Source organism: Ascaphus truei, chromosome 2 (assembly GCF_040206685.1).
Source record: "Ascaphus truei isolate aAscTru1 chromosome 2, aAscTru1.hap1, whole genome shotgun sequence".
In the NCBI taxonomy this organism is placed as follows: domain Eukaryota; kingdom Metazoa; phylum Chordata; class Amphibia; order Anura; family Ascaphidae; genus Ascaphus; species Ascaphus truei.
In genome coordinates, this window is record NC_134484.1 from 122,573,997 (window position 1) to 122,600,138 (window position 26,142).

A 26,142-nucleotide genomic window follows, 5' to 3' on the forward strand; every position below is an offset into this window, starting at 1 on the left:
TCCTGTGAGCCTAACAGGTAAAGCACCACACCTGGTAACATTAGGTTCCCCGCACACACACACTATCTGCGATTGGGTGGGGGAATACCCGTTACAAGTGTATGCAGTGTGCAGTGTGCTGTGTGTGTGTCAGTGTGTGTGTGTGCAGTGTGCTGTGAGTGTATGCAGTGTGCTGTGAATGTATGCAGTGTGCAGTGAGTTTGTGCAGTGTGTGTGCAAAAAAAAAAAACTTTAAAAAAAATAAAATATATATATATTTTTTTTTTAAATTTTGGGGTCCACGCTCAAACCGCGTTATAAGCGGATCCGCGTTATAGCGGATCGCACTGTAACGGGGTTGAGCTGTATCTCTCATAGGCACGAATTATAGATTTCACAACAACTGTAGAATAGTCCCCAGAAATCGCTCAACTACAAAGCTGAAATTAAATTCGAAGTTGTATGTAGAATAGTTAAATACTGAGTTAAAGAAAATGAAGCTGCACATAATTGCCAATAAAAATCAGTAAGTGACTATGGCATATATATATGTATGTATATACATGCATAGACACACACACAAAGTGGTGTTTTCCGTAAGACATCTTCTGGTGCCTGAAGATACCTTACGCTCCATTCAAGTGAACGGACCATACAGACCCATATTTGCTAAGCAGTCTTCTGCCGTAAGACACCATCCTGTACTGGAGGACACCATACAGTCCATTGAGTTGAAGGGCCAGGGCATCTCTGTGTTGCACCCTGCTAGAAATTCCCTTTGCCCTGCATGTCAGTCCTGGTAGCTGCAGGCAGCGCCAGGGTTAAGTCCTCACAAGGCTCAGACATGTGAGTTAGATACAATTATGTTTCTTTAATGTTGCACTCCCAAGACACATGTCTGGCCTTGTGCTTTTCTAGAAGTTGCTAGAGGGTCACATGTCTAGTGGTGTGACAAAGTTGCAACAGTTAATCTGCCCAGATACTGGGGCAGGGTGTTGGCCACGCCCTGAGTATAAAGATGAGACCCACCCTTTTTGTACTCAGGTCAGGGGATCCCATACTTTTAGATCTCCATCCCAATAACACCAGGGAAGACCCAGACTCCAAATACCATCAGGGAGGTCTCCAGGCTATCCTGGCCTGGAAAGCAGGAAAACAGGAGGAACACCTTTTATTTGTTTCTATATAGGGACAGTATTCCCATGTTAAGGGCCCCAGAGAGATGCTATAGGAAATACATTGCTGTAGGAAGCAGTTCGTTCCCAGGGTTAAGTAGGGACATGGGGTGGCGTTATGCTGGGTTCCATTCTCAAGATTTAAGTAGGGATCCATGATGGGCTTACTTGCAATGCAAGTGATTATGGATGCTGTATTTTTGTATGCTGAAAACCAGTCCTGGTTGTCCTGGACTATGCTGCTGGTTCTAAATAAAAGACAAGTTAAAAGTCCTTGGCACTCTCTTCTGTTCACTAACTCCCTTACGCAAGCTGACACAAACTCACCATCTGCCCTGAAAAGAGCAGGTAACCGCTGAGCTACAACACACCTTTGAACAGGTATAAACCCTGTCAAAGCCACTGAGACTGTAACTAACACTCCTTTTAAGTGTACCAAATACTGGGTAATTACCCAGTACCCAGCGCTTTTTCAGCTAGCCGGAAATTACCCGTGTCCGGCAGCAGGGGGCTGGGACCGGCACCGGTAATTTCAGAGCAGCTGAAAATAGTTCAAAACTTACCTGCAGTCGGCGACGGAAGGTGAGACAGACTGGTGAGGAAAACCGCAGCGACATCTGGGAGCAGCAGCAGACGTCCTGGTGGCGGTGGCAGCAGCCAAAGTGCTTGTTCAGCCGGCGGGAGCAGCAGGAACAGAGCACACAGCTGTTGCTTGTGGAAGCCGGGGAACCATGTGACCGGAGCAGGAGTGTTCCTATTGGAGAGCCGACTCCTTCCCGGCTATCCAATAGGAACTCTCCTGCTCCGGTCACATGGTTCCCTGGCTCCCACCAGCAACAACTGTTTAATTTGTTACTGCTGCTCCCGCCGGCTGAACAAGCACCTCGGCTGCTGCCACTGCCCCCAAGACGTCTGCTGCTGCTCCCATGATGTAGCCGCGGTACTCCTCATCCTCAATGGTCTTCCTCACCCTGCAGGTAAGTGTATGGTACCCGGGCTGGGTACCCGATACCCGGCCCGGTGAAATTGCCCATTTTCCCCTAGTACTCCTATTACATGTACAGTACTACCTATCCCTTAGGTCAGGGTTTGGGGGGTGGGGGGAGGATAGGGGTGTTACATCTGCAATAGAAAGAATACAAAGAAACCTAAATTGCTATTATTATTATTCATATATTTTGTTACATCATAGAAACCCTAGTACAGTAGTTTCAGCTAGGTATATTACAGTTCAAGTTAAAATGTCATTGATTTTGTAACATTTGTTTTGTAATAGATTTTGGGTTAAATTCTACAGTATATACTCTAACATGACCGTTAAGACTGATTTCGAACAAAAATCCCCATTGACTTTGCTGGGGATTTTCGCCCGAAAGGCAGCTTTGGAGTATGTGGAATTGACACCTTTGAAATATAAGGTTAAAACACAGACTTCTTTTTGCAATACCGTGCCTCGGTTCAGATGTGCTTCACAGAATAGACCTCAAATTCAAATAAATGTTTGTTTTTCCGCGATAGCTTGTATTGTGCTTTCATGATTCTGGAAACATAGAATTTGATGGTAGATTAGAACCAGTTGACCCACCTAGTCTGTCCATTTCCTGCTGTATAACCTCAGACCAGATTTCATCCTTGACTTTCTTATATAGCCGGTATTTAGGATAGCATTACGTCTATCGCAAGCATGTTTGAATTCCCTTACTGTATTAACCCCTAGCACCCCTAAGAATCTTATAATCTAAGTGTATATGAAGCAGAGAAGACCCATATCTGAGAAGAGCTAGATCTGCTGTTTTAGTTTTATTTTCCTTTTGGCTTTTATTCTAACCCTGTTTCTTGAAAGGTAGTCTATAAAATATTGTTTTTTAGAAAATATACTTATTAAAAAAATGCAATATACAGCTAAGGTACCATATTTGTATTGGACTCCCAGATTCACTAGTGCTATAGGGCTATATTTCTTCAACAGCGCTATGCCATACGACACCTACTGGCACTGGATGACTCCTTATGGCCTATCCACTTTAATGGAGCATAATGTGTCTGCTAGAATGAGTCTTATACAAGAGCACCGTTTATTAAATATGGGCCAGAGTTTCTTCAGACTTGCAGACACTGGACCCAGAGAAATGTGGGTGACAGATATTACCAAGAAGGAACAGTGGCAGAGATACTGTAGGTTCAGGTGCATTTTACAATATAATATGAATCTAATAAATCAGGATTAACATATGAGAATAATATTGTACATATGTAAAAATGCAAGAAAAAGTCTACCATTGTGTATGTTGCAGGAGACTTGTATTGCATTTTTACTTGTATACGCTAGTTTCCAAACGTAATACTCTGTTGAACATTAGGCATTCATTTATTTAGTATAAAAACACAAAGATCGGTATTTATTATTATTATTAGTATTATTATTATTGTGCAGTCTTTTTTGTGTGCTTTCACGGATAGTTCAAATGCACTTATATTTAAGAGTAGTATTTTAGATTGTAAGCGGTTTGTGGCATTAACACAGCCTTGGAAATTATACACAGCATGAGCAGAATCCGATAATATGGAATCAATAAAAATATCTTAAAAAGAAAAAATATGAACCTCAAGCAAACATAAAGTTTGCAACTGCATAGCAATGGGCTGTACCTCATGTGCGTTAGGCCGCGCGTATAGTGCATGCGACGGCCGACGCGACCGAATGCGTAACGTCACCCGAAGCCGTCGCCGCTAGCAAAAGTTGTATTTCGCTTTGCGGCGAGGGTGACCGGGCCATTGATTGGTTCAGGGACTGTCACGTGACGCAACAGCCCCTGAAAAATCAAATATTCCCGGCTGCAGAAATTCAAGTCGCCCCGTCGCTTTGTCGCCGTTGCGCTTACTCTAAGCGCACGCGACGGCACCAATGCGTTTGTTTGTGGGCGACGTCGCCGGCACTATAAGCGCGGCCTTATACGGCAGTCACTATGACACTAAATCCACCATCATGGTGGTTGCTGTATTTCTTATTCTATATACAGTATTCTACTTTATATCGGATGTATGCTTATGTGGGATAGATCTTGTTTACAAATTGTAATTTTATGTGTCCGTCATACTGTCAAGAATATCTAGTAATCCGTTTGTGAAATGATTTGTGATTTAATGACACAGCACATGGGGAAAAGAATTGGGACTCAGAGACCCATTTATCACGATTCCCTCCATAATCTTTCCAATGAATTTCCTGTGTTGTTTTTTTATGCAGTTAATGTAGTTGTACATTGGTATAGAGCTAACTTGTTGTGACCTCGGGCAAGCCACATTATTTCCGCCTACCTGTGGCTCAAAAAATCAATTGGCAGCTTTTCTTGGCAGGGATTCATTGTACATGCATATTCCTGTGTACAGCGCTGAGTGTCCTGTCGATGCTATACAACAGATGTGTTATTACTATTCTTAACTTAGGTTTATCGTTTATTATTGCACACATATCAATTGAAACATTTACAGAGTTCTTTATATGATTAGAAATGGAAACTATAACTAGAGAAAGAAAACCCAGTTGTGGATAAAACTGGACGATAGATAAAAAAAACACTTTTAATAGGTACATATAAAATAATGAAATAACAACAACGATCAACAAACAATACCATCATTTTGCACTTAGTGGGTGCTAGGGTATATAATTACACAGATGTAGGGAAAAAATAAACCTTCAAAACCAACCGACAGACCTATAATCAAGGTGAAAGAGATTGGTAAATGAAGGGTTAAACCTTCTGTGGTGCTGCGAGGAGTCTCTCATGGGTAGATTGATAGGACTGTGCCAATTAGCTTGTTTGCAGTCTCAAAGCAAATGGTCTATATTTGGGTATCAGTCCCCTCTACCAAGGAGCTAGCAATATATACCGTAGATACCTGCCAATCAAGCTGCGACGTATACTGGTACTAGAATTATTTGAACAGTCAGTGAGTAACTGCTGCGTATGAAGAATATCCATGAGTAACTCATGAATATTCAATCAGTATAAGGGGGTTATTGCCCTTAGTTTAGTAATAGACAATGGTCAGGTATCACCATAAAGTAATATAGATAAACAGGAAAGACCTATACTTTTAACCTCGCAGCAGGCAATGCATAAATATATGCCTATTAAGCTACAAAGTACATACTGTAGTTGCTAGACTTAATGTATAAATGGGTAATTAGCTGCTGCATGTAGCCAGGTCACCTAAGGTAGCTAAGTAGCAACTAGGTGGTAGCAATCTATATGAAGGGATCAGTACCCTTATACCTAGTAGTAGACAGAATGTATATGAAATCCACAATACAATGGGAGTTGATATTAGACCCTCCTAGAAGATAACAAATATAAGCGTATTGTGATGCCCACACCACGTTGTAGCATCTTTTAGCCCCAGATCAAGGCAGGAAATTTAGTATTTCTCTATATGGGGTTTAGTTACAGGGATAAATAATACATTAACAAGCCCACCATCCCTTTAAGTCTAAACGAAATCATAAAATAAACTCCTACTCCTCCTAGGAGACTAACTACACATTCAGCTTCAACCCTTACTAACTGGATGGGCAGCTAAGTTGGTTACCACCCCAAACAGGTACTATTATAGCTGAACATATATAGTCTCTGAACACATCAATAAAGTGTTTCGCTTATCTGTTACTCCAGGGTTTGGAGCAGACATCCCCACTTCAGCACGGTCTCGCGTCCTTCCTTCCTAGGGGAGCTCGATCCCACGAGAGCCCAGAGAATCTCTCCTCTGTAAATCCATTGTTAAGGACAGGACATCCCTGCTTCAGCACTGTCTCGCATCCTTCCTTCCTGTAATTAACAACCCAGGCAGTCCCAGCAGGCTCCGCAACCACCGTCCAGCGAGCCTAGGGGGGCTGTGCCAGCTTCACACAGCTGGGGAGAACTCTTCTCTGTCCCCCTTCTCTGGGACAACAGTCTCTCTCACTGTGTATAGTCACTTCCTGACTTTTAAAACTACATGAGCAATCAGGAGGTCATCCTGCTCAATTAGCTAGCAGCTGCTGCTGGCTTCTCTAGGGAGATTAACTCTCTATGCGTTGGAAAGTCCCATGGAATGCCCTATTCCAGCACCTAGAGGACAGTGATGGTATCACAGTATATAGCCGTCATTAAATAGCAAAATAGATAGTAAAGGGATCAGTATCTATATGTAAACCAAATAAATATAGATATCAACCTACAAATGGTAAGAGGTTTCTGTAAGGCAAACTGTGGGTAGCTGAGGCTGGATCACTCTGAAATTGCAGAAACTACACATAGTCATGCGCAGTTTGAGCATGAGAATAACAGCTCCTGACGCAATATATGGCTACTCAGGATACATTGTATAGATGTGTCCCTGCTTGTAGCTACAGTAAGTCAGTAGTGGAGAGAGAGGAGAAGTAACCCCTATGAGCTGGCCATGCTGGAAGGCATGAGTGCTGGGCAAGTAAGGAACGGGTCACCATGGCATTACATGGCGGCCCTAATGCGGACTAGTGAGCTCCATTTGTCCCCAGGATGGTGCCAGTCACTTCCTGGTTGCCGACGCGCGCGTTTCACGTGTGACAACGTTTTCTCAAGGGAGTGATACCCCCAGTTGTCTTACTGGGAATTTTAATAGCACCATCAATCAATCCGGCTCTGGAAAGGTAACCTGTCGATCCCACAGTGGAGCATAAAAGTAAGTGGTAAATATACAGGGTATGTAAACACTGCAGAGCTATTGGAAGTAACATCAATGTCTTCAGTAGGGCTATACATATCTAAAGGAGCACAAAAGGAGCACACAAATATAATGAATAAGTAATAAATTAAATAGTGAATAAAGGGGTGGTTGTGTCAGTAAAAAGAGTGTCAACAAGATGTTGTCCTATTCTATATACAATGATAACACAGCTATCTTTAGTCAAATATATACTCCAGCACCAGATGATTTAAGGTGTCAAAGGTGCCCAGATTAGGTGCTTATACGGTATATGCAAAAGGGACGCCGATACATAGGGACAAGGAGGGGATAACTACATCAGAGGAAATAAAAGAATACCCCTAGCATTAATACAATTTATCATTATTCAATCATATGTCAGAGTGCAAATATAAGTAAATATAAGAAATAATAAAAACGGTAGGATTAAAGTAACCAAAGCAACAGTACAATTATTGATACATAAGGGCATGCCATTCAGTCAGGGGGTTCTCTGATACTGATACTCGGGCAGAGTCAAAAGATTCCCAAATGTGGGAAGGCAATACCCTTGTGGATGGGGAGGCAGAAGGAAAACAGTGATGGGTTGCTTCAATAGGAAGGAGTGTCAACTGATTTGTAATCATAGTGCTCAGATAAAAGTTGTGAATATGAAGCCCTCATTCAGTCCCTTGGGGGACAGGGTTTGCAGTGTGTATATCCACCGAGATTCCTTTTTAAGGAGTTCAGCATCCCAGTCGCCCCTTCTGACCCCCTGGGAGTATTGGTCAATCCCAATAAAGTGCAGTATGTCAGTGTTCCCATGATGACATTTATTAATGTGTTTGGCAATTAGGGTGTCTCGGTTATTCCTGACAGAGCCAATCTGTTAAAAAAATACGCTGTTTGAATTTGCGTCTGGTCTTACGCCATACTTGTTATTGCATTTACAAACGGTCATGTGTATAGCCCCTGTTTGGCAGTTCACAAACTTCCGAATGTCGAAGGTTTTGGTATCATTCCAGTTTGTGAACTGCATGGTGGCATACATGAATTAACAAGCTTTACACCTCTGACATTTATAAGAACCTTGCGGTTTGGCAGGAAGAGGGTCAGTTAAGATGACTGAACAAGTACATCACAAATATTTTGTGACTTTTGGCTAGTTATCGAGGGACTTGGTTGTAGTAACTCTTTGAGTATTTATTCAAGATGTCCTTTGCCATGTGCTACTGTAGGAGAAAGGTAAGAGGGGGGGCCTGAGCGGGCGGGGGAGGGGGAGAGCAGACAGGGGGCACAGGCAAAAAAAGTTTGTGCACCTCTGTTCTAGGTCAGGAGTAACCAGATCGACAAATATATCAATGTTAGCGAATTGGTCGTTGTGGGGTAAAAAGTTAGATTTTGGTTTTAGGTTGGTGAATGGGCCCTTTCCAAGTGTTTTTTCTGAGTTGTTTAGGAGGGAGACCAGCTCTTGCAGATATCCCATATCCCTTGTATTTAAGGTGCGAAGATCAAGGTTATTAGCCACTATGGTCTCTCTTCTATGTAGTTTGTTCATACGCAGCAGTTATTTACTGTACTGACTGTTCAAGTAATTATAGTACCAGTATACGTCGCAGCTTTATTGGCAGGTATCTATATATTGCCAGCTACTTGGTTGAGGGGACTGATCCCCAAATATAAGCCATTTGCTTTGAGACTGCAAACAAGGTTATTGGGATAGTCCTATCAATCCTATCAATCCTATCAATCTACCCATGAGAGACTCCTCGCAGCACCACAGAAGGTTTAACCCTTAATTTAGCAATCTCACAAGGAGTCACTTTCACCTTGATTATAGTTATGTGGGGTTTTGTAGATTTATTTATACCCTAAATTACCTACAGCTGTGTAATTGTATACCCCAGCACCGGCTGTACTACACATCTACTGGGTGTCTCTCCTAGAGACCTTAGCTGTGTATCTACATCCCAGCATAATTATTGCGGAAGCACTGTACTCACCTTAAATACATCATGGCTGATCAATACAAATGTGCAGACAACAATTGCGACCAGTGGAATATTGAAACAGCCTTACTGCGGGACAACAGGTAACCTACAGCTGACATGCTGCCACTGTATTTCAAACATCCCGCAAACCGCTACATTGTGAACACCGAAAACTTCGTAAGATTCTGCCTATATTCTTCTTTGACAAAGCATCTTTAAAAAAACCCACGGACAGAAACTGCGGTGGTTTTTTATACCTGTGACACCCGCTGATAATCTTATACCATAGACGGACCAAACGTACCTACTCTTTAATTGATTTGATCTTGCGGTGCAACTTTTCAGCAGGATGGCAGCAGATTCTTTATGTCACATTCTGCAAAGACTTTTTCGTTGATATTTCCTTCCTGCTGCCAAAGCATCGGACTGAGCCCTCACAATCAATGACCACAAGGTTGCCAACACCCATGAACATCTGTTAATAGCAGCCTACACCAATGGGTTAAAATTGGAGCCCTGACTAACAGGGACTATAAGCACTGTACTCACCTTAAATACATCATGGCTGATCAATACAAATGTGCAGACAACAATTGCGACCAGTGGAATATTGAAACAGCCTTACTGCGGGACAACAGGTAACCTACAGCTGACATGCTGCCACTGTATTTCAAACATCCCGCAAACCGCTACATTGTGAACACCGAAAACTTCGTAAGATTCTGCCTATATTCTTCTTTGACAAAGCATCTTTAAAAAAACCCACGGACAGAAACTGCGGTGGTTTTTTATACCTATACCATAATCTTATACCATAGACGGACCAAACGTACCTACTCTTTAATTGATTTGATCTTGCGGTGCAACTTTTCAGCAGGATGGCAGCAGATTCTTTATGTCACATTCTGCAAAGACTTTTTCGTTGATATTTCCTTCCTGCTGCCAAAGCATCGGACTGAGCCCTCACAATCAATGACCACAAGGTTGCCAACACCCATGAACATCTGTTAATAGCAGCCTACACCAATGGGTTAAAATTGGAGCCCTGACTAACAGGGACTATAAGGTTCCCGCACCTGAGGACACTGGCTGAAAAAGACTTGCAAAATATAATGGGTTAAAATCAGAGCCTTCACGAAGGCGACTTTATAGAAGGGGCTACGGCGACGTGACCGCGTGACATTGTCCGTCTCCGTCCCTACAGCGATTCCTGTACTCTGGTGCATTAGACCATAGATCGCGACCGGGGGGCATGGCGAAGGCTTGGCTGTGAGCGGCTCGCCGTCATTGCTCATGTGCCCGGGACGTCACCCCTTGATTGCTGGAAATATCAAAATCTGACTTCCAGCGATCGCGACAACTGATGCCCGTGACGGACAACATGTACTTGCTACGGCACTGCGCAACATCACCATAGCCAGTACTATAAACGTAGCGTAACAGGGAATACGAGGCTCCACACACCGGCGGATAGCTGACTGACAACCGCCTACCCTAACAGGTTACAATCATTGTGGTATTCATGACCAGGGAGGCTGCCAGGCGGTTCCCCTCTCCTCCCGCCCCGTATCCACATCTAACGTACGAATAAAGGCAGGAAATGGGAAATGGAGGTAAAATGGCCGTGGCTATTTATTTATATATATAAAACCTACATAAAACCTACGGGGGGTCTTTCCAGCAAAGTATCAGCATTTCATACTGCAACAGAACAAAGAAACATTAACACTGCATACAATAAATATGCCTGCATTACAGGGAATACAATGGCACTGCTAAACATTTCGCTGTCGGTTATTACGTGATTGCCCTACACTACCTGAGGGGATGGATGGATGGGAATCGTCTATGGCAGCAAAGAGGCCGTGCTGCCCGCCAGCCTGGCCTTAAGTAGGCTTTGTGACAACTCCTCCCCTGGGCAGGCCCCCCCTCGGTCATGAGACCTCCTCGCCTATGGCTGGGGGGGGCGGGGGCTTTACCAGGGAGGCTCCCAGTCTGGCAAGAACAAGCATCTACACCCAAGAGCCGCCACCAACGGGCCTATTTAACCACCCCTTAAACTAGGCCTGTACCGCCAACCACGCCAGAACCCTCTCCAAGCCCTCCTGCAACTATTGCTAAACCGGTCTATCCCGATATCCAACCTGTTGACCCCAGCAGCCCTGAGTAACCCCCCTGAGCTTGAATCGCAATCCGGATGTCTGCTTTCCCAGCCCCCACACTGCGCCACGAACTTGCCTACCGCCCTATTCACCTTCTTCCGCCAATGCAATCAATCCAAAGGTCCATCTCTTTCATGTCACATGATATAACTTTGTGCAAAGCCATTTTCTGCCTAAACTTACATCATAAGTCCACCAGCCCATACCGCCATGCCTCTGGTGGGCATGCCCAATCATATTCAAGTATTTAAAAAAAGGGGCCAAACATAAGTGGGAGGCCTCCTCCCTGATTACCCCGGCCAGGATTCTAAACGCGTGGGACCAATTGGCAAATGTGTGCTGGAAGAGACGTTTCTCAACATTGTCTCTCTTAGCGTCCCTTTTTTTCGGATGATCGCACCAGCACTTCCCTGTAATCTGATAGCAGGGATAGGCGCTCTATGTATTCCCCTGCCCAAATTATTTCCCTCTCCTCTTTAATCAAATGCGCGCCTAACGCGTTTGCAGTACATAAATTCTCATCCGCAAAAACCTCATCTGTGACGGAGCAGCTGCAGTGCCAACGACCCCGGCCGTGGTTGAAGCTGGGTTTGAGAATCACGAGGATTGGGCTGATGGTTGCCGGGGCGGGGATGGGTTCTTTCGGGGGGTGGTTCTGTCCACCGCCCGCGGCTGTTGCGGGCGGCCGTCATGTTCTCTCGCCGCAAGCGACCGCAGCAGGTGACCATAAAGTGTTGCCGCCGTCCTGGTTTCCTTGCACCTGCCGATTTGGCGGGTGGTAATCCTACCACTACACTGCGCGCGGCAGCTGCGGGTGGCCATCCTGCGTACCGTTTCGCCCTGCATCACAGGGACCGGAGGCTGCCGCCCCGCAATGTGGGGCCGACCTGCGTACCGTGACGTGCTGCCTTGTGGCACCGTGGCCGTACGCTGCTGCCCTGTTCGCAGCCCCAGACTACAACCTGGTGCGTTGTGTTGCCGCACCTTTCGTGGCCGGGCCCCATCCACCCCAGCGGGGCTGCCACCCCGCCACGGGGGGCCGACCTGCAAACCGTTCTGGCCTGCGTCACATTTTCCGGAGGCTGCCGCCCCGCAATGGGGGGCCACCCTGCGTACCGTGATGCCCTGCCTTGCCTTGCAGCACCGTGGCCGTAGGCTGCCGCCCTGCGCACTGCCCTTGACTACATCCTTGTGCGATGTGCTGCCGCACCTTTTGCAGCCGGGCCCCCTTAACCGTCCGGACGTGGGGGGGGCAGCATTAGCGCCTGACGTCTGTCTAGCGCGTGAAGCTGTATAGATGCAACGGCCTTGTCCGCTACCATGCACTCGCCTGTTTATAAACAATGCGCGCAGCCGCAGGTCTAACCACCCCTTATCATGGTTCACCGCCTCAGCTTGAAGCAGACTAAACCCCCGCAAGAAGAATTCAGGCACACCATTAACCAATCCAGTGCCAAACCCTGTGCTGACAGCTTCCCTAGATACCCTCTCCTTAATCGGGAAACCTCCAGGACAACTAGCCACACAAACCTAGAGTAGAAGCCAATTGCCCTTCTCAGCGTAAGGCCTCCATGACATAATCCATAAGAAGCGTAACCTTACCTTGATGCATGTATGGGGAGGGGTCAACTCTACCCCTGCCTGATGTCCCGACCATGGGTCCTGGCCGCATGGGTTTTGTGTAACACCCACCTTTCCCCCCACTTAAACCGAACTATAAGACCATTGAATAACTATCACATGCATACATACAATGCCCACGCTTATAACTTAGATTACTTGCCATATAGCCATTGAAATATAACTGTAGCGAAGGCCATAGAAGAGGTGGGGGGGGGGGGGGGGTTGAAGAGAAGGAGGAAGGGGGGGGTGGTTATGGGTCATGCTTGTATCCTATATCCGCAACCCAATGCAACCATTTTAAACCATAAAATAACTATAACGTGGGTTTTGTGTAACACCCACCTTTCCCCCCACTTAAACCGAACTATAAGACCATTGAATAACTATCACATGCATACATACAAAGCCCACGCTTATAACTTAGATTACTTGCCATATAGCCATTGAAATATAACTGTAGCGAAGGCCATAGAAGAGGTGGTGGTGGTGGTGGGGGGGGGGGGAGGTTTGAAGAGAAGGAGGAAGGGGGGGGGGGTTATGGGTCATGCTTGTATCCTATATCCACAACCCAATGCAACCATTTTAAACCATAAAATAACTATAACGTGCTGCATGTAGGCAGCATGTAAGCAAGCCCGTATGCTCCCATGCATAACATGCCCAAGGAGTTCCACCCCTAGTTCACCGCCGAACATACGTGGAAAACCCATAAATAATGAATACCACATTCAGAGAGAGAAAAAAAAGGAGGAGGGGAGCGTTTCAGACATCTAGACATCACCGTATACCAGTACATTATAACCACAATTACTGAACATACCCGCACGCTATAAACCCCAGTTACCATACCATCCGGTATATTGAAATCACAAACATAGTACAAGCCCGTACACTATACCCCCACCTAGACTTGCAACCGTTATATTATAACCACCCTTACAGTACAAGCCAGAACAGCATAACCCCAAAGCTATGCTTATCGGTACCATATGACCATGATTATTGCCCTCACTGAACCCTATATTACGGTTACAGTACATATAACTATGTTCTGACCACCATTACATTTGCACTGCAGTATATCCTGGGTCATATATCATAATTCACTATTGTCTGCGGCATTTCCTTTTATTTATTTTAATTTTAGGGGTGTGGACTTTAATTCATTGCAGACTTAGAGGGGCAGCCTATCAAGGCAGACACAATTTAATTATTACAGTTTAAAAGCAAACCATGCTAAAGGGCCTCTTCCTCGTTCTATTAGCCTGTCATCTTATCCACACTCATGGCATGTATTTATCAGTGGCTTTAAAATGCATCAGAATGACGGACCCTTCCTCCCCCCCCACATTTTTTTGGGGGGAGGGGGGATTACTATCCTGTATAAAGAAAATCTGAACATGTATTTGGAACAATTTAATCATTAAAATGCCCACCTCAGTCTAAAAAGGTGTTTATGGCTTCACCATCAATTAATAACATTATATTTGTGAAGCCATAAAATCAAGGTCACTGGTATTACACTTTGCAATCCTTCCTTACAAAATGTATTCCGCTGTGTACAATCGTCTGGCGGGCAGTAAAGAGGCCGTGCTGCCCGCCAGTCTGGTCTTAAGTAGGCCCTCTGACAACTCCTTGCAGGGGAGGAAGGTGGGGGGGAGGGATGTGGTCCCGCCCACCCTCCTACCCCCCGCAAGGGGAAGGCCACCCCCCCCGGTCATGAGACCCCCCCTTCCTATGGCTGGGGGGTGGGGCGCTTTCTAAAAGGAGTGTATGATGCAGCGCGAACGCACCACAAAGCGCGATCGCATTCATCAGCTGGTCTCTCAAAGGGTGTGTAACAGGGACTTATCACTGTTGAGAAAAACTGCACCTAAATCCAGCAGTGTGCCGGTTAATTGCACAGGCAACCAACCAGGCTCCACCTGGCTGATTAGGACTGTTAGAAAACACCTAATCTAACAAACAGGAAAGATATTCCTTAGCTCACAAGGGAGCTGACCAAGGAAAGGAAAGTCTGCAGAGATTTCCTTAGCCCACACTGGACTGAACAGAGGAAAATATGTCTTGATGCACAGAAGGACTGTATGCTGATAGCAAGTATATATATATATATATACACACTGTATAGCTAAGCTAATTACCACCCCAAACACACACGTGTGTGTGTGTGTGTGTGTGTGTGTGTGTGTGTGTGTGTGTGTGTGTGTGTGTGTGTGTGTGTGTGTGTGTGTGTGTGTGTGTGTGTGTGTGTGTGTGTGTGTGTGTGTGTGTGTGTGTTTGGGGTGGTAATTAGCTTAGCTACCCACCCAGTTAGATAGGGCTGGAGTAAAGGTGAAAGGTGTAGATATTCTCCAAAGCGGTGTAGGCCTTTATTTTGTTTATTTTTAATGTTTTGCTATGTTAAAGGAACAGGTGCAATAAAGCCTTATTTTATGTTCACCTTAAAAATGGTCTCCATTGCTTACCTCTGCACACATCTCTTACAGGGGGAAACAAGGATTCACTTACATTTGTCCAAACCATCAATTGACCTGAGAAGTAACAAAGTGGTGTTCCATCAGCTACTGTGGGAATAATACTAGATCTATGTGCATGTGCAGAGATTAGTTTTAGGACTAACTCAGTCTAAAGTTCTAGCGCATGCTCAGAGTAATGCATGATCTCCACAATCAGCATAGAATTGGCACAATCTGATCACAAACAGTCTTATTAGGGGGAACCAAACTACCTTAGCACATTGTTTACTTAATAAAGGCGCTAATTACCATCGTGACACTACTTAACTAGTGCTCACAATTTACTAGTATTAGCTGTTATCATTACAAGGCACAATACCTGCCCTTAGCTATAATTCATTATTCAACATTATGGACACTCCTAATCGTGCTACTATTTAGCAGGGTATTCTCAATCTCCCTATAAGCCATAATGTTTCCACTCCTGTGATTAGAGGATTAGATACTATACTGTATACACTGCTTTTTGCAATACAGACCAGTATTCTGGCAACTGTATTGTCGTTTTTCAAGGCACTTATCTTGAGACAGTAGTCACTATGACTGTATTTACTAAAGGGAAGGAACAACAGAATATAATTAATTTAATTCTCTGTCTGATCTCAAGGTATCAGCGCAGCGAATTACTTATGCAGCTGACCTAGAGGAGAAGCACCCCACCCTGCAACTTAATTTTTAACTTTTTTTCATTACATCGTTATAAGTGTGCCTTATTTTATTAAACCCAATAAAAGTATTGTTTTTATCCTATATAATCATTTCTATTTTTGAGGTGGTGTGCACCACTTGTTGGGATCTCTGCATCTCTGGTACCCTCTGGTATGATTGTTTATTTTAACTTTACCTATTAAAAGTGTTTTATCTATCATCATCTATCTATTACCTAAGGTGATTGAGTGCCCACAACTGGGGATTCTTTCCCTAGTTATAATTTCTATTAATACCTAGCCCAGGGTGCACCTTCTCCTTTTCCTGTCAGGGTGACCGAGGGTTACTTTTCTTGTAAATCATGATTAGAAATGTTAAACATGTTATATGCTGTAACAACATGACAGTAAACGTATGAAATTTAATATTTAGTTTAAGTATAATTTTAGGGATTATGAAGTGCAAAATGGGCAGTTACAAGCCCAGTGAAGAACCCTAGTAATCGTGCATGGAGCACAATTAGCACTATTATTAATATGCTTAGATATCTCAAAAACTGTGAAAGATAAACACGTACAATTCCTACTCTGCGGTTCTACCGATATAAAGAAAATGAGCTGTTTTTGTAGCATATATTAAACGCCAAATTTTTTTTTCTTAAAAGATTCTTAATCCCAAAAAGGAATAAATTGCTATGCTGTTAGACATGTTGTACTATACAAAACTGATTTTGTTTGTTTGTTTGGTTTTTCTTAGAAAAGATTATGATATACTAGAATTCAAGCTAAAGAACATAAATGATTTATCAGATCATCTACTAAATGAAGCAGAATCATACGCTCAACATGTGCTTGTGGAAGAAGAAGATAGTGAAATAGAATTGCAGAACAGACAGAAACATCTCAATCAAAGCAACGTAAGTAAAAATCCAGTATATAATACAGGGCTATTTTGTTCTCCAATGCAACTACAACACATCAATGCGAAATGAACTAGAATGGTCATCACTTGAGTTTAGGCGCAAAGTTAATCTTTCCAGTCTTTCCTTCAAATACTTTCTGGGAAAGCTACCCATCTATCTGAACAAGCTCCTCACCCCTACCACATGCAGCTCTTATCTGAGATCTGACTCCAAAAAACTGTTCATGGTCCCAAGGTTCAGCAAAGTATCCGGCAGCTCCTCTTTCTCTTACCGTGCACCCCAAAACTGGAACAATCTACCGGAGACACTCACAGCCTCCACCAGTCTAAGTTCTTTCAAAACTTAAGGTGTCTCACATTTTAATCTGGTCTGTAACTGTTACATACGCCTATAATATATATTATCTTTAACTGTGCATGCTATGTCTTGTATATAATGTATACCCTGTTCACTTACAGTATGTAACTATGTATTTGTAACCATGTATTATTTGTCATCATAACTCTATGCCCAGGACATACTTGGAAACGAGAGGTAACTCTCAATGAATTACTTTCTGGTAAAACATTTTATAAATAAATAAATACTCTACACTCTTTATACTGGGTCCATTTTCCATTCTGTTGTTTTTTTGTGATTGTAATTGTACAAATATGCAGACATAGACCCGCATTTACTAATCGGTGCTATACCACAAGAAACCTTCCGGCGCCCGAGTGTGTCTTATGGTTTAGCACTACTTAGTACATGTGGGGAAAAAGATTTCCCTGGGAGCTCCCCTGATCTTATAGTGTTGTCTTCAAGTTTGTGCACTAGACTCTGCGGTCTGGGGGGAGAGGGAAGGTTTGTGACTAGAGGGGGCGTGGCTGTGGGTTTGCGGGGGCGTGGCCATGACGTCCTGCAGCTGGTTCGCCCTTATTGGCTGAACTGCTGGCAGGGGCGTGGCCCTGCCTCCGTCGTAGATGTCAATTTCAAATTCCCCTGCCTCCCTGAAAACCTGTCGCGCACTGCTGGGGAAAGGTGCGCGACAAGGTAGGGACTGGGACCGGCTGGACTGGAGGGGCGGGGCTTGATAGCACAGCACACGCCGAGCCGTGCGCTGTGGCAGTGACTGGGACTGCAGCCTTAGATTCAGTACCTGGTGGCATCCCATTGAGCAGCGATGACTTCACCTAAGCGTTTCCTGCAACTGCTGGTCAGTCTCTCACATCGGTTTTGAGGAATTTTGGTCTATTCCTCCTTACAGAACTGCTTTAACACAGTAACATTTGAGGACTTCCTTGCATGGACAACTCGCTTCAGGTCCTGCCACAACATTTCGATGGGGTTTAGGTCCGGACTTGGACTAAGCCATGCTAAAACGCAGAATTTCTTCTGCTGCAGCCTTTCTTTTGTAGATTTGCTTGTATCTTTAGGATCATTGTCTTGCTGCATGACCCACTTTCACTTCAGCTTCAGCTCATGGACGAAAGGCCTGACATTCTCCTCTAGAATCTTCTGATACAATGCATAATTCATGGTTGCGTCAATGATGCCAAGCAATCCAGATCCTGATGCAGCAAAGCAGCCCCAAACCATCACAAACCCACCACCATTCTTGATAGTTGGAATGAGGTTCTTCTGTTCGAACGCAATTTTGTTTTTCACCAAACATAGCGTTTCTCATTGAGGCCAAAAAGTTCTACTTTTGACTCATCTGTCCAGAGAACATTGTTTCAAAAGTCTTGTGGATCGTCTATGTGCTCTTTGGTGAACTTCAGCCTTTTTTTTTTTATAGAGCAGTGGTTTGTTCCTGGTTATCCTTCCATGAACACCATTCTTGTTCAGTCTTTTTCTGATAGTTGAGTCATGATTATCCACCTTAGCCAAGGCGAGAGTGGCCTGAAGATCCTTGGATGTTACTCTGGGGTTCTTTGTGACTTCCTGGATGATTTGCCGGTTTGTTCTGGAGAGATTTTGGTAGGATGACTGTTTCTGGGTAGAGTGACTGTGGTCTTGAACTTTCTCCAACCAGGGTTTCACTTACTTTTGCACATACCCTGACTCTTAATTACTCATTGTTTGTGTAATTCATACATAATTGTGTTTCAAAAGACATGGAATTGGTTAATATGAACCCTATTGGATATTTAAGAAAAAAATGGAAAAACTATGGAATTTCCGTAATTATCATTGGGATTCAAAAACTTTTTCTCACCTATGTATATACAGTATAATGTATATTCATGGTTATGAAATATTATTAAGATATTGTCAGATCTGACTTATTATGCAAATTAGCGTGTGCAACCCCACTATATATTTATTTATTTTTACATCACATGAATTTTGTATCTTTTGTATCTTACCTACAATATTCCTCCCTGTTTATATGCATCCATGCATCATGAGAATGTGGCCAGAGCCATTGAATAAAGGGATTTAGCAACATGCTCTTGTATTTATCTCGTTGGGGGTAGTGTCTGTGCATGCAGCCACATTGTCCTCCAAACTATACCAGGACAATGGAGGCTAATTAATCCTGATCTGAGGGTTTCCCAGAGATATGACTGGGTGGTTCATCTCCTGGATATCTCACAGTTTAGGCAATGTAGAAAAAAGTCATTCAAGAATATTCACACTATAACAAACATATTTCAAAGCTAGAATGAAACCAAGTAAAACCTGAAACAAATCTATACAAAAATATAATATTGACACAAAATATATCACTTCACTCCCACAACTCTGATTTAACTAGTCTTGACCCTAATCTCATCAAAAGTAATGCTCCAAAATGAGGTGGCGTATTTGTAATCATTAAAGTGCAGTTATCACCAAACAAGTGCTCAACTTTCACCGCAATACATGTTAGGGCATTGAGAGAGGTACTGTGTTAAGCATCAGAGAGAAAAATGTTTGGAGATGTAAAACGTACTATATAGTTTATTGGTTAAGCGATTTTTTAAAGATGCTAGTTTCCTTACATACGGTATGTACAGAACAATGTATAAAACAGCAACAAAATGAAAGGGTGTACGGCTACTATTTAAATGTTCTTGTGTAAGATATGTTTTATTTTTACTTTATCGCTGTGGACAAAGATGCTTTTCATCGTATGCTTGAGAAGAAATAAAGACAAGGAAAGCAATTACTACCATTTTGGATCAGTGAGCCATCATGCTGTGCTCTGTCAGCACTGCTTGGGTTTTCCTGTAGGCATGTACGCTACGTTATAATAATCCTGTTGTAACCAGTGGTGATTATTATTGGCATGGCTGTAAAGTGTAAGGGGATCTAATAAAGTAAAACTTAGACATGACCTAATTGGGTCAGACTGTCTCTTGGACATTATAAAACATTATTCAAGTTTGTTTGTTTTTTTCTTACTGTATGTTTGTTCTGTATATCGTCTAACAAGGAATAGAATTATATTTTCTGTTGAAACTCATAGGGAGTTATACTGACATGTTTATATAATGCCAGAATCACATTATCTCTGGCTTTATTCAGTGATTAGATTATAATTTACTTCAATTTGTCTCTGCAAACACCTGCGTTTTAATTGGTGGCTGTACCTAAAAACACTCCGCTCATTGCCATATGCCTTATTCAGCATGTTACAATACATTGCATATGTCAAAGAGTTTGGGATTGTATATAAAACAATTAAGTAGAAATAGCCGTGTTAGTCCAGTAGTGATAGTGCTGAGTAAATGAGTACTCCAGTATTAGGTGATACCTTTTTTTCTTTTGGACTAACACTTGATATTATAAGACAAGCTTTCAAGAGTTTTCCTCTCTTCCTCAGGTCGGCAATACTGATTTACATAGATTTCAGGAGTTTAGCAGAGATTAAAAAAAAACAAGATAACAATCTAAGGTAGAAGATCTGGAGAATTGATTGCAAAGGGAATGGTAAATACTAATAGTGTAATAATAATATTGCCCTGTGTGTTTATTTACCATCCCCATTACCATGTATTCTCCACATCTTCCAAAGCGTGTTTTATAATATCAATTTGTAATCCAAATAAAAAGTCATCACCTAATACTGAAGTACTCATTTACTCTGCACTATATATAACAAAAAAAATGCAATTCCTTGGCTTTCTTGGCCCTTCACAGGAAAGTGGTCACAATAATGTTATTTTTACATTTTATTTTAACCATTTCATGTTTTCGTTTGCTCACCACCAGAATTGCACCGCGTTATATTTTAGACAAAATAACAAACTGTAATGGTAGGTATGACATGAGGGCAAGATCAGGAATGCTGTTTTCTGCGCAAAACTGTGAGAAGATTAAATACACTCTATGTATATATATTTGGATTATAAATAATTGTTTAATTTCCAGAAATAATTATAGTAGTAATGTTGTGGTACATTATGTACATCACACTCATAAAACATTTAACTCCTAAATGAATTTGGCCTGAAGCTTGGCGGTTTTGGTGGTAATCTGAGTAGATTATTGTCATAGTTGGTGAAAATTAGATTTGTCTATTGTAATTACTTTTTTTTTGCCTACTAGTATCTAAAATGTGGCTGTACACTATCAACGTTATCAATATGCTCTGATGCAGTTCCCTATTACATTACACTTTATTCTGACTTTATCAAGTTTTTACATTAAACCCTAACATAGGCATTATGGTAATTTCAGCAGAATGGTTTATTTGAGTAAATAGAATTATATAGACACGGTTTTGGTTGAAAACAATATGAAGAGAACACCTCTTAATGTGCTAAAAGTTTGGAAATACCATTACATTATTATGTCATAGCATATATGACTATTATATATACAACATGGTACATATTATTATTCAATAGATCATTTCTGATTCAGGCCCATATTTACTAAGCAATGCTATTGTTTAAAGCATGCATGTTTTTTGGCACCAGGAAAGGGTCTCATAGCATTGCACCACCTAGTAAATATATCTCTTAATGAGATTGAACAAAGCTGCTCACTAAAAATCATCACTGTTTGTGTGCTACATGGAGTAACAAGTGTGTCATTATTATGGTACCATCCACAAACATGAAGTCATAGACATTTTCCTACTTACAGTACTTATTTGTATTCATTAAAATGGCTATATTATTTTATGCATTTCTGATTCCAGTGTTTAAATGTTCTGCCTCTTCAGAGCCTTCAGCATACATCCTGTCCCATGCCTGTGCTGTAGAATGCAGTGCTGCAGCGGACTTGATTTCTTTTATGATTTAATTTCGTTCTCCACTGTTATTTCTTATGGTGTTGCGGTTAAGCCACTCATTTTCCCATTGTTCCATATGGTTACATCAAAGGTAATATATTAAAACAATAATAGTTTCTCTTAGTTAAGACTCGGGTACTAAAAGAAGTGTATTTTTGAAAAATCTTTATATGGCTACACCACCTCTACCCCTTTTAGATTTTGTGCTGCTTTTGTACTTTTTGTAATTTATTCTAACAGTTTTTATTGAAAAGGCAGGGGGAAAAAATCAATCAAAACATAGTTGTGGAGTTATTTTAACTGATGCATCAGTGAGCACAAGTTTTTTCTTTATATCCAATTGCCTGTTACAGTACTTCAAAGGGAAAAGCTACTGTATGTTTTTTGAAGATTACCTTTCGTATACTTTGACAAACCAATCCCCGATATTAATTTTAGAAAACACCTTTTTGTTTGTTTCTTTTTAACCATTCTGTATTTGCTGTCTCTAAGGATTATGGCTCTAATAGGTGTCTTATGGAATAGCATCTCTGAGTAAATATGGGCCCAATTTTTTACTTGTTCTCAATATTGTTTTTTCTTGTTAAAAAAAATAAATAGAACTATTCTACTTAGCAGTGCACACTCCTCATATAGCACACACTCTTCTAGATATCCCTAAAACCAGGTTAAAAGCAGAACTCATTAAAATTGACAATACCTAGCATATCATACTCAAATGCTGATTTCATAATTCTGCATGGAAAATGTAAAAACGTGAACTGACTGAGGTATGTTTTTAATAGATGGCTCCAAAGATGGCCCATTAGACTCCTCCATCACCTCAGAATACAAATAAGGTCAGCGTCTAAAACTTAGTATCAGAATGTTAGGAAATGCAAATATACGCCACAGGAAATATAGAAAAGAAAATCTAAAATGGAAACACATTGGCCCATATTTACAAAGTAGTTTTATTCACGTTATTTAAACACTTTACAGCCTATTCATTTGAATGTCTGTAAGAGGCCATATTTACTAAGTAACATTGTTTAGTATGATTGGGTTTACGTTCTAGTCAGGCTAAGTCAGCGGTGCGCAAACTGGGGGGCGCAAGATTATTCAGAGGGGGGCGCGGCGGTTGCAGAGGCCCAGCACTCTTCCCCCAAGGCATTTCAACTAATGCCGGGGGATTGCGTGAGACCTCTGCAACTTCACTTACCTTCTCTTTGGCGACGCGTCACCATGGCAACGCAGCGTCAAATGACACCGAAGGGTCATGTGACGTCATGTTGGCATGGCAACGTTATTTGACGCTGGGAGCCGGAGAGGTTTACGTTCTTGTCAGGCAAAGTAACAATGCTTAGTATGATTGGGTTTATATTCTAGTCAGGATAAGTAACAATGCTTAGTATGATTGGGTTTACATTCTAGTCAGGATAAGTAACAATGCTTAATATGATTGGGTTTACATTCTAGTCAAGCTAAGTAACACTGCTTAATATGATTGGGTTTACATTCTAGTCAAGCTAAGTAACACTGCTTAGTATGATTGGGTTTATGTTCTAGTCAGGATAAGTAACAATACTTAGTATGATTGGGTTTACATTCTAGTCAGGATAAGTAACAATGCTTAGTATGATTGGGTTTACATTCTAGTCAGGATAAGTAACAATGCTTAGTATGATTGGGTTTATGTTCTAGTCAGGATAAGTAACAATGCTTAGTATGATTGGGTTTATGTTCTAGTCAGGATAAGTAACAATGCTTAGTATGATTGGGTTTACATTCTAGTCAGGATAAGTAACAAAGTAAATATCTCTCCATATCCTTTGTTTTTATGCTTCAGCTCCGAGATCATTTTGTACATTTAGATTTTTTATGTCAAGTTTTGCTATACAGTTTTAATGCATACTGTACTGAATAAATGTGCATTTTGTTTCTAAGGAATAAATCGCAAAAATACTAGAATGTGAATAGTTAAAACTTTGCTTTGATTTACTGCTTTTATCTCAAAATGTTTTCTTTTTTTATCCGTATTTTCACCTCTCACCTTTCTCCCCTTTATACTGTAAACATAAAATTACAATTCACTCCCTTCTTTTTAGTAATTTTAACACTATCTTTCGTTTAAAAGTTATATTAACATTTGCTGTACAATCTAATCATGTAGACATCTATTTTTTTTAATGGCATGTACACTTGAACACTGTTTTATTATTGTCCTTCTTTACTGTTGTTTTGCTCTGCTTTATACTAAAATTAATATAAATTAAATCACCAATATTTTTAGACATTTTGCTAACATTTGACTTAGCAATATTATCGGCTATATGAAAATCACTTTTAATGATTTTATAAAAAAACCATAATAATTATGCCTCTTGGGCTAAGGCCCCGGTAACGCCGCTGTAACGCGCGCCCGCGAGATTGGCGGCGCGTTCAGCCGATTCCCCGGTCTGCAGCTCACTGCAGGCGACAGACCGGGGGGGCGTGGCGGGGGAGTGACGGGGGCGCGGCCATGACGTCACCCGGCAGGTTCGCCCTCATTGGCTGAACCGCCGGGGGCGTGCCTAATCGCTCAACGCGAGTCCTGCTCTCAATTCTATTGAGAGCAGGAGCAACTCTCACCCCGAGCGCTGCGGCCCCCACTCTCAGCGGGCCCGGCGCCATTGAGGGGAGGGCTCTCGTGCATGCAGCGTTCGCCACAGCGGACGCTGTAGTAGGCAGCGGGGGCAAGGCCTTACACTGTATGCGTGACATATATTGTAACCCCATTTGAATCTTATGATGGACCTTGTTATTAATAACTTCTTTCTGGTCATTGCATATTTGTGTAGAAGGCAAACCTTGGACATTCTTATGAAAATTTGCACCACTGTAGTTAATCCTGGTGTGAAGATAGTCAATTCTGAAGTGAATTTGTGCCCCACTCAGAAAAGGTTTCACTAAATCTCGTGTCTATGAATTTCACTTTCTATCAGTGTTGGGCTCCTTCTCTCCCCATCTTCATGTTTCAATTGAAATCACTCCATTTCAGAGAAGCAGTTCAGTAGCCTGGAAAACACTAATGACCTCACCACCTTCCCACCAAATGCACTTATCCTCCCAGCTGCACACTTATTACTAATATCCTACTGTCTCTTGATGTCTCCTCCGATTAAAATAGAAAAATAAAACCATTTACTGAACTTTTTTAGTCTAAGAATTGAGTGCAGGCTAGCTATTCTTATAATTGGTTTGACGTTCTAGTCAGGCTAAGTAGGTTCCACGTTAAAGAACAATCTGGTGCTACAGTATCTGAATGGTTGCACCTGCCTTTGAAGCAGGTGAATCTGGTACAGATCCCGTTGTCAGCTCTCCATCTAACTGTGGACTGGTCATTTTATCTCCCCATGCCTAAGGCACGGCAATTACATTATAAGCTCCTTGGTGCAGAATAATTGTGCACACAAAATCCTATGTACAACACTGTTTTTACTGTCAGAGCTTTATTGACTATACCACCCTCCCTCCAAATGCACTTGCCTATCCCACCTGCTGCTCAGTGATATACATATGTAGCCAACGTTATTGCACCCGATGGCGGGTGACAATGCATGGTAGCGCCTCCCCATTCTCGCACCAAGTTAATTCAAAACAATGACCGTTTCTCCCACTGGTGCCCTGTGTATGTCCCGCTGCAACGCGCCAGCGGGAGTTATAATGCTGGCTTTATCTGTAGTATTCTAATATCCTTTGTTTCTTTGTGGTGTCCCACAAAGAGGAAGGAGAAGGGATCCCCCTTGACCTCCAGAACATGGCCTATATATGATGTGGTGCTTGGCAAATGGCACAGGCACCCACCAGGTTTACGTAGAGCAGCTCATTTCTCAGACCAGACATATCCAAAAGCAAAGCGTTAAACATTAAAACCGTGCCTGGGAATGTTTATACAAAATGGAATGCTGGGTAAGTGTTCAAGTCTCAAAAGGACATACAGTTCACACAGGAAACAGCAAAACAGATTTGCTTGAATAGCACAGACACCGGAATCTATTTATCAAAGTCCCCCAGCTTCAAAAGTGGTGCAAAACCAATACAAGAAACTGCACAATATATATCAAAGGAAAAACAAGAAATTGCTTTTAGTAGGATTATTATTTTTCTTGGATACATTTGGTGGTGTTTCTTTCCCCAGTCTTGCAGCTGAGAGACTTTAATAAGCCAGTACGTGTAATTGGTTTTGAGAT

The 26,142-nt window shown here is 42.2% G+C and overlaps 1 protein-coding gene across 4 annotated transcripts in view; it reads left to right on the top strand.

The window, feature by feature from the left end:
* The window catches only part of CCDC178 (coiled-coil domain containing 178), a 387,874-nt gene that overhangs the window by 149,026 nt on the left and 212,706 nt on the right, over positions 1-26,142 (top strand). For all 4 annotated transcript variants that reach the window (XR_012798754.1, XM_075584634.1, XM_075584645.1 and 1 more), the window contains exon 17: positions 16,560-16,719. Coding sequence is in view for 3 of the 4 variants with exons in the window: in XM_075584634.1 (XP_075440749.1) it covers positions 16,560-16,719 (160 nt within the window). In the remaining variant the exon portion in view is untranslated. The remainder of the gene's footprint in view (positions 1-16,559; positions 16,720-26,142) is intronic.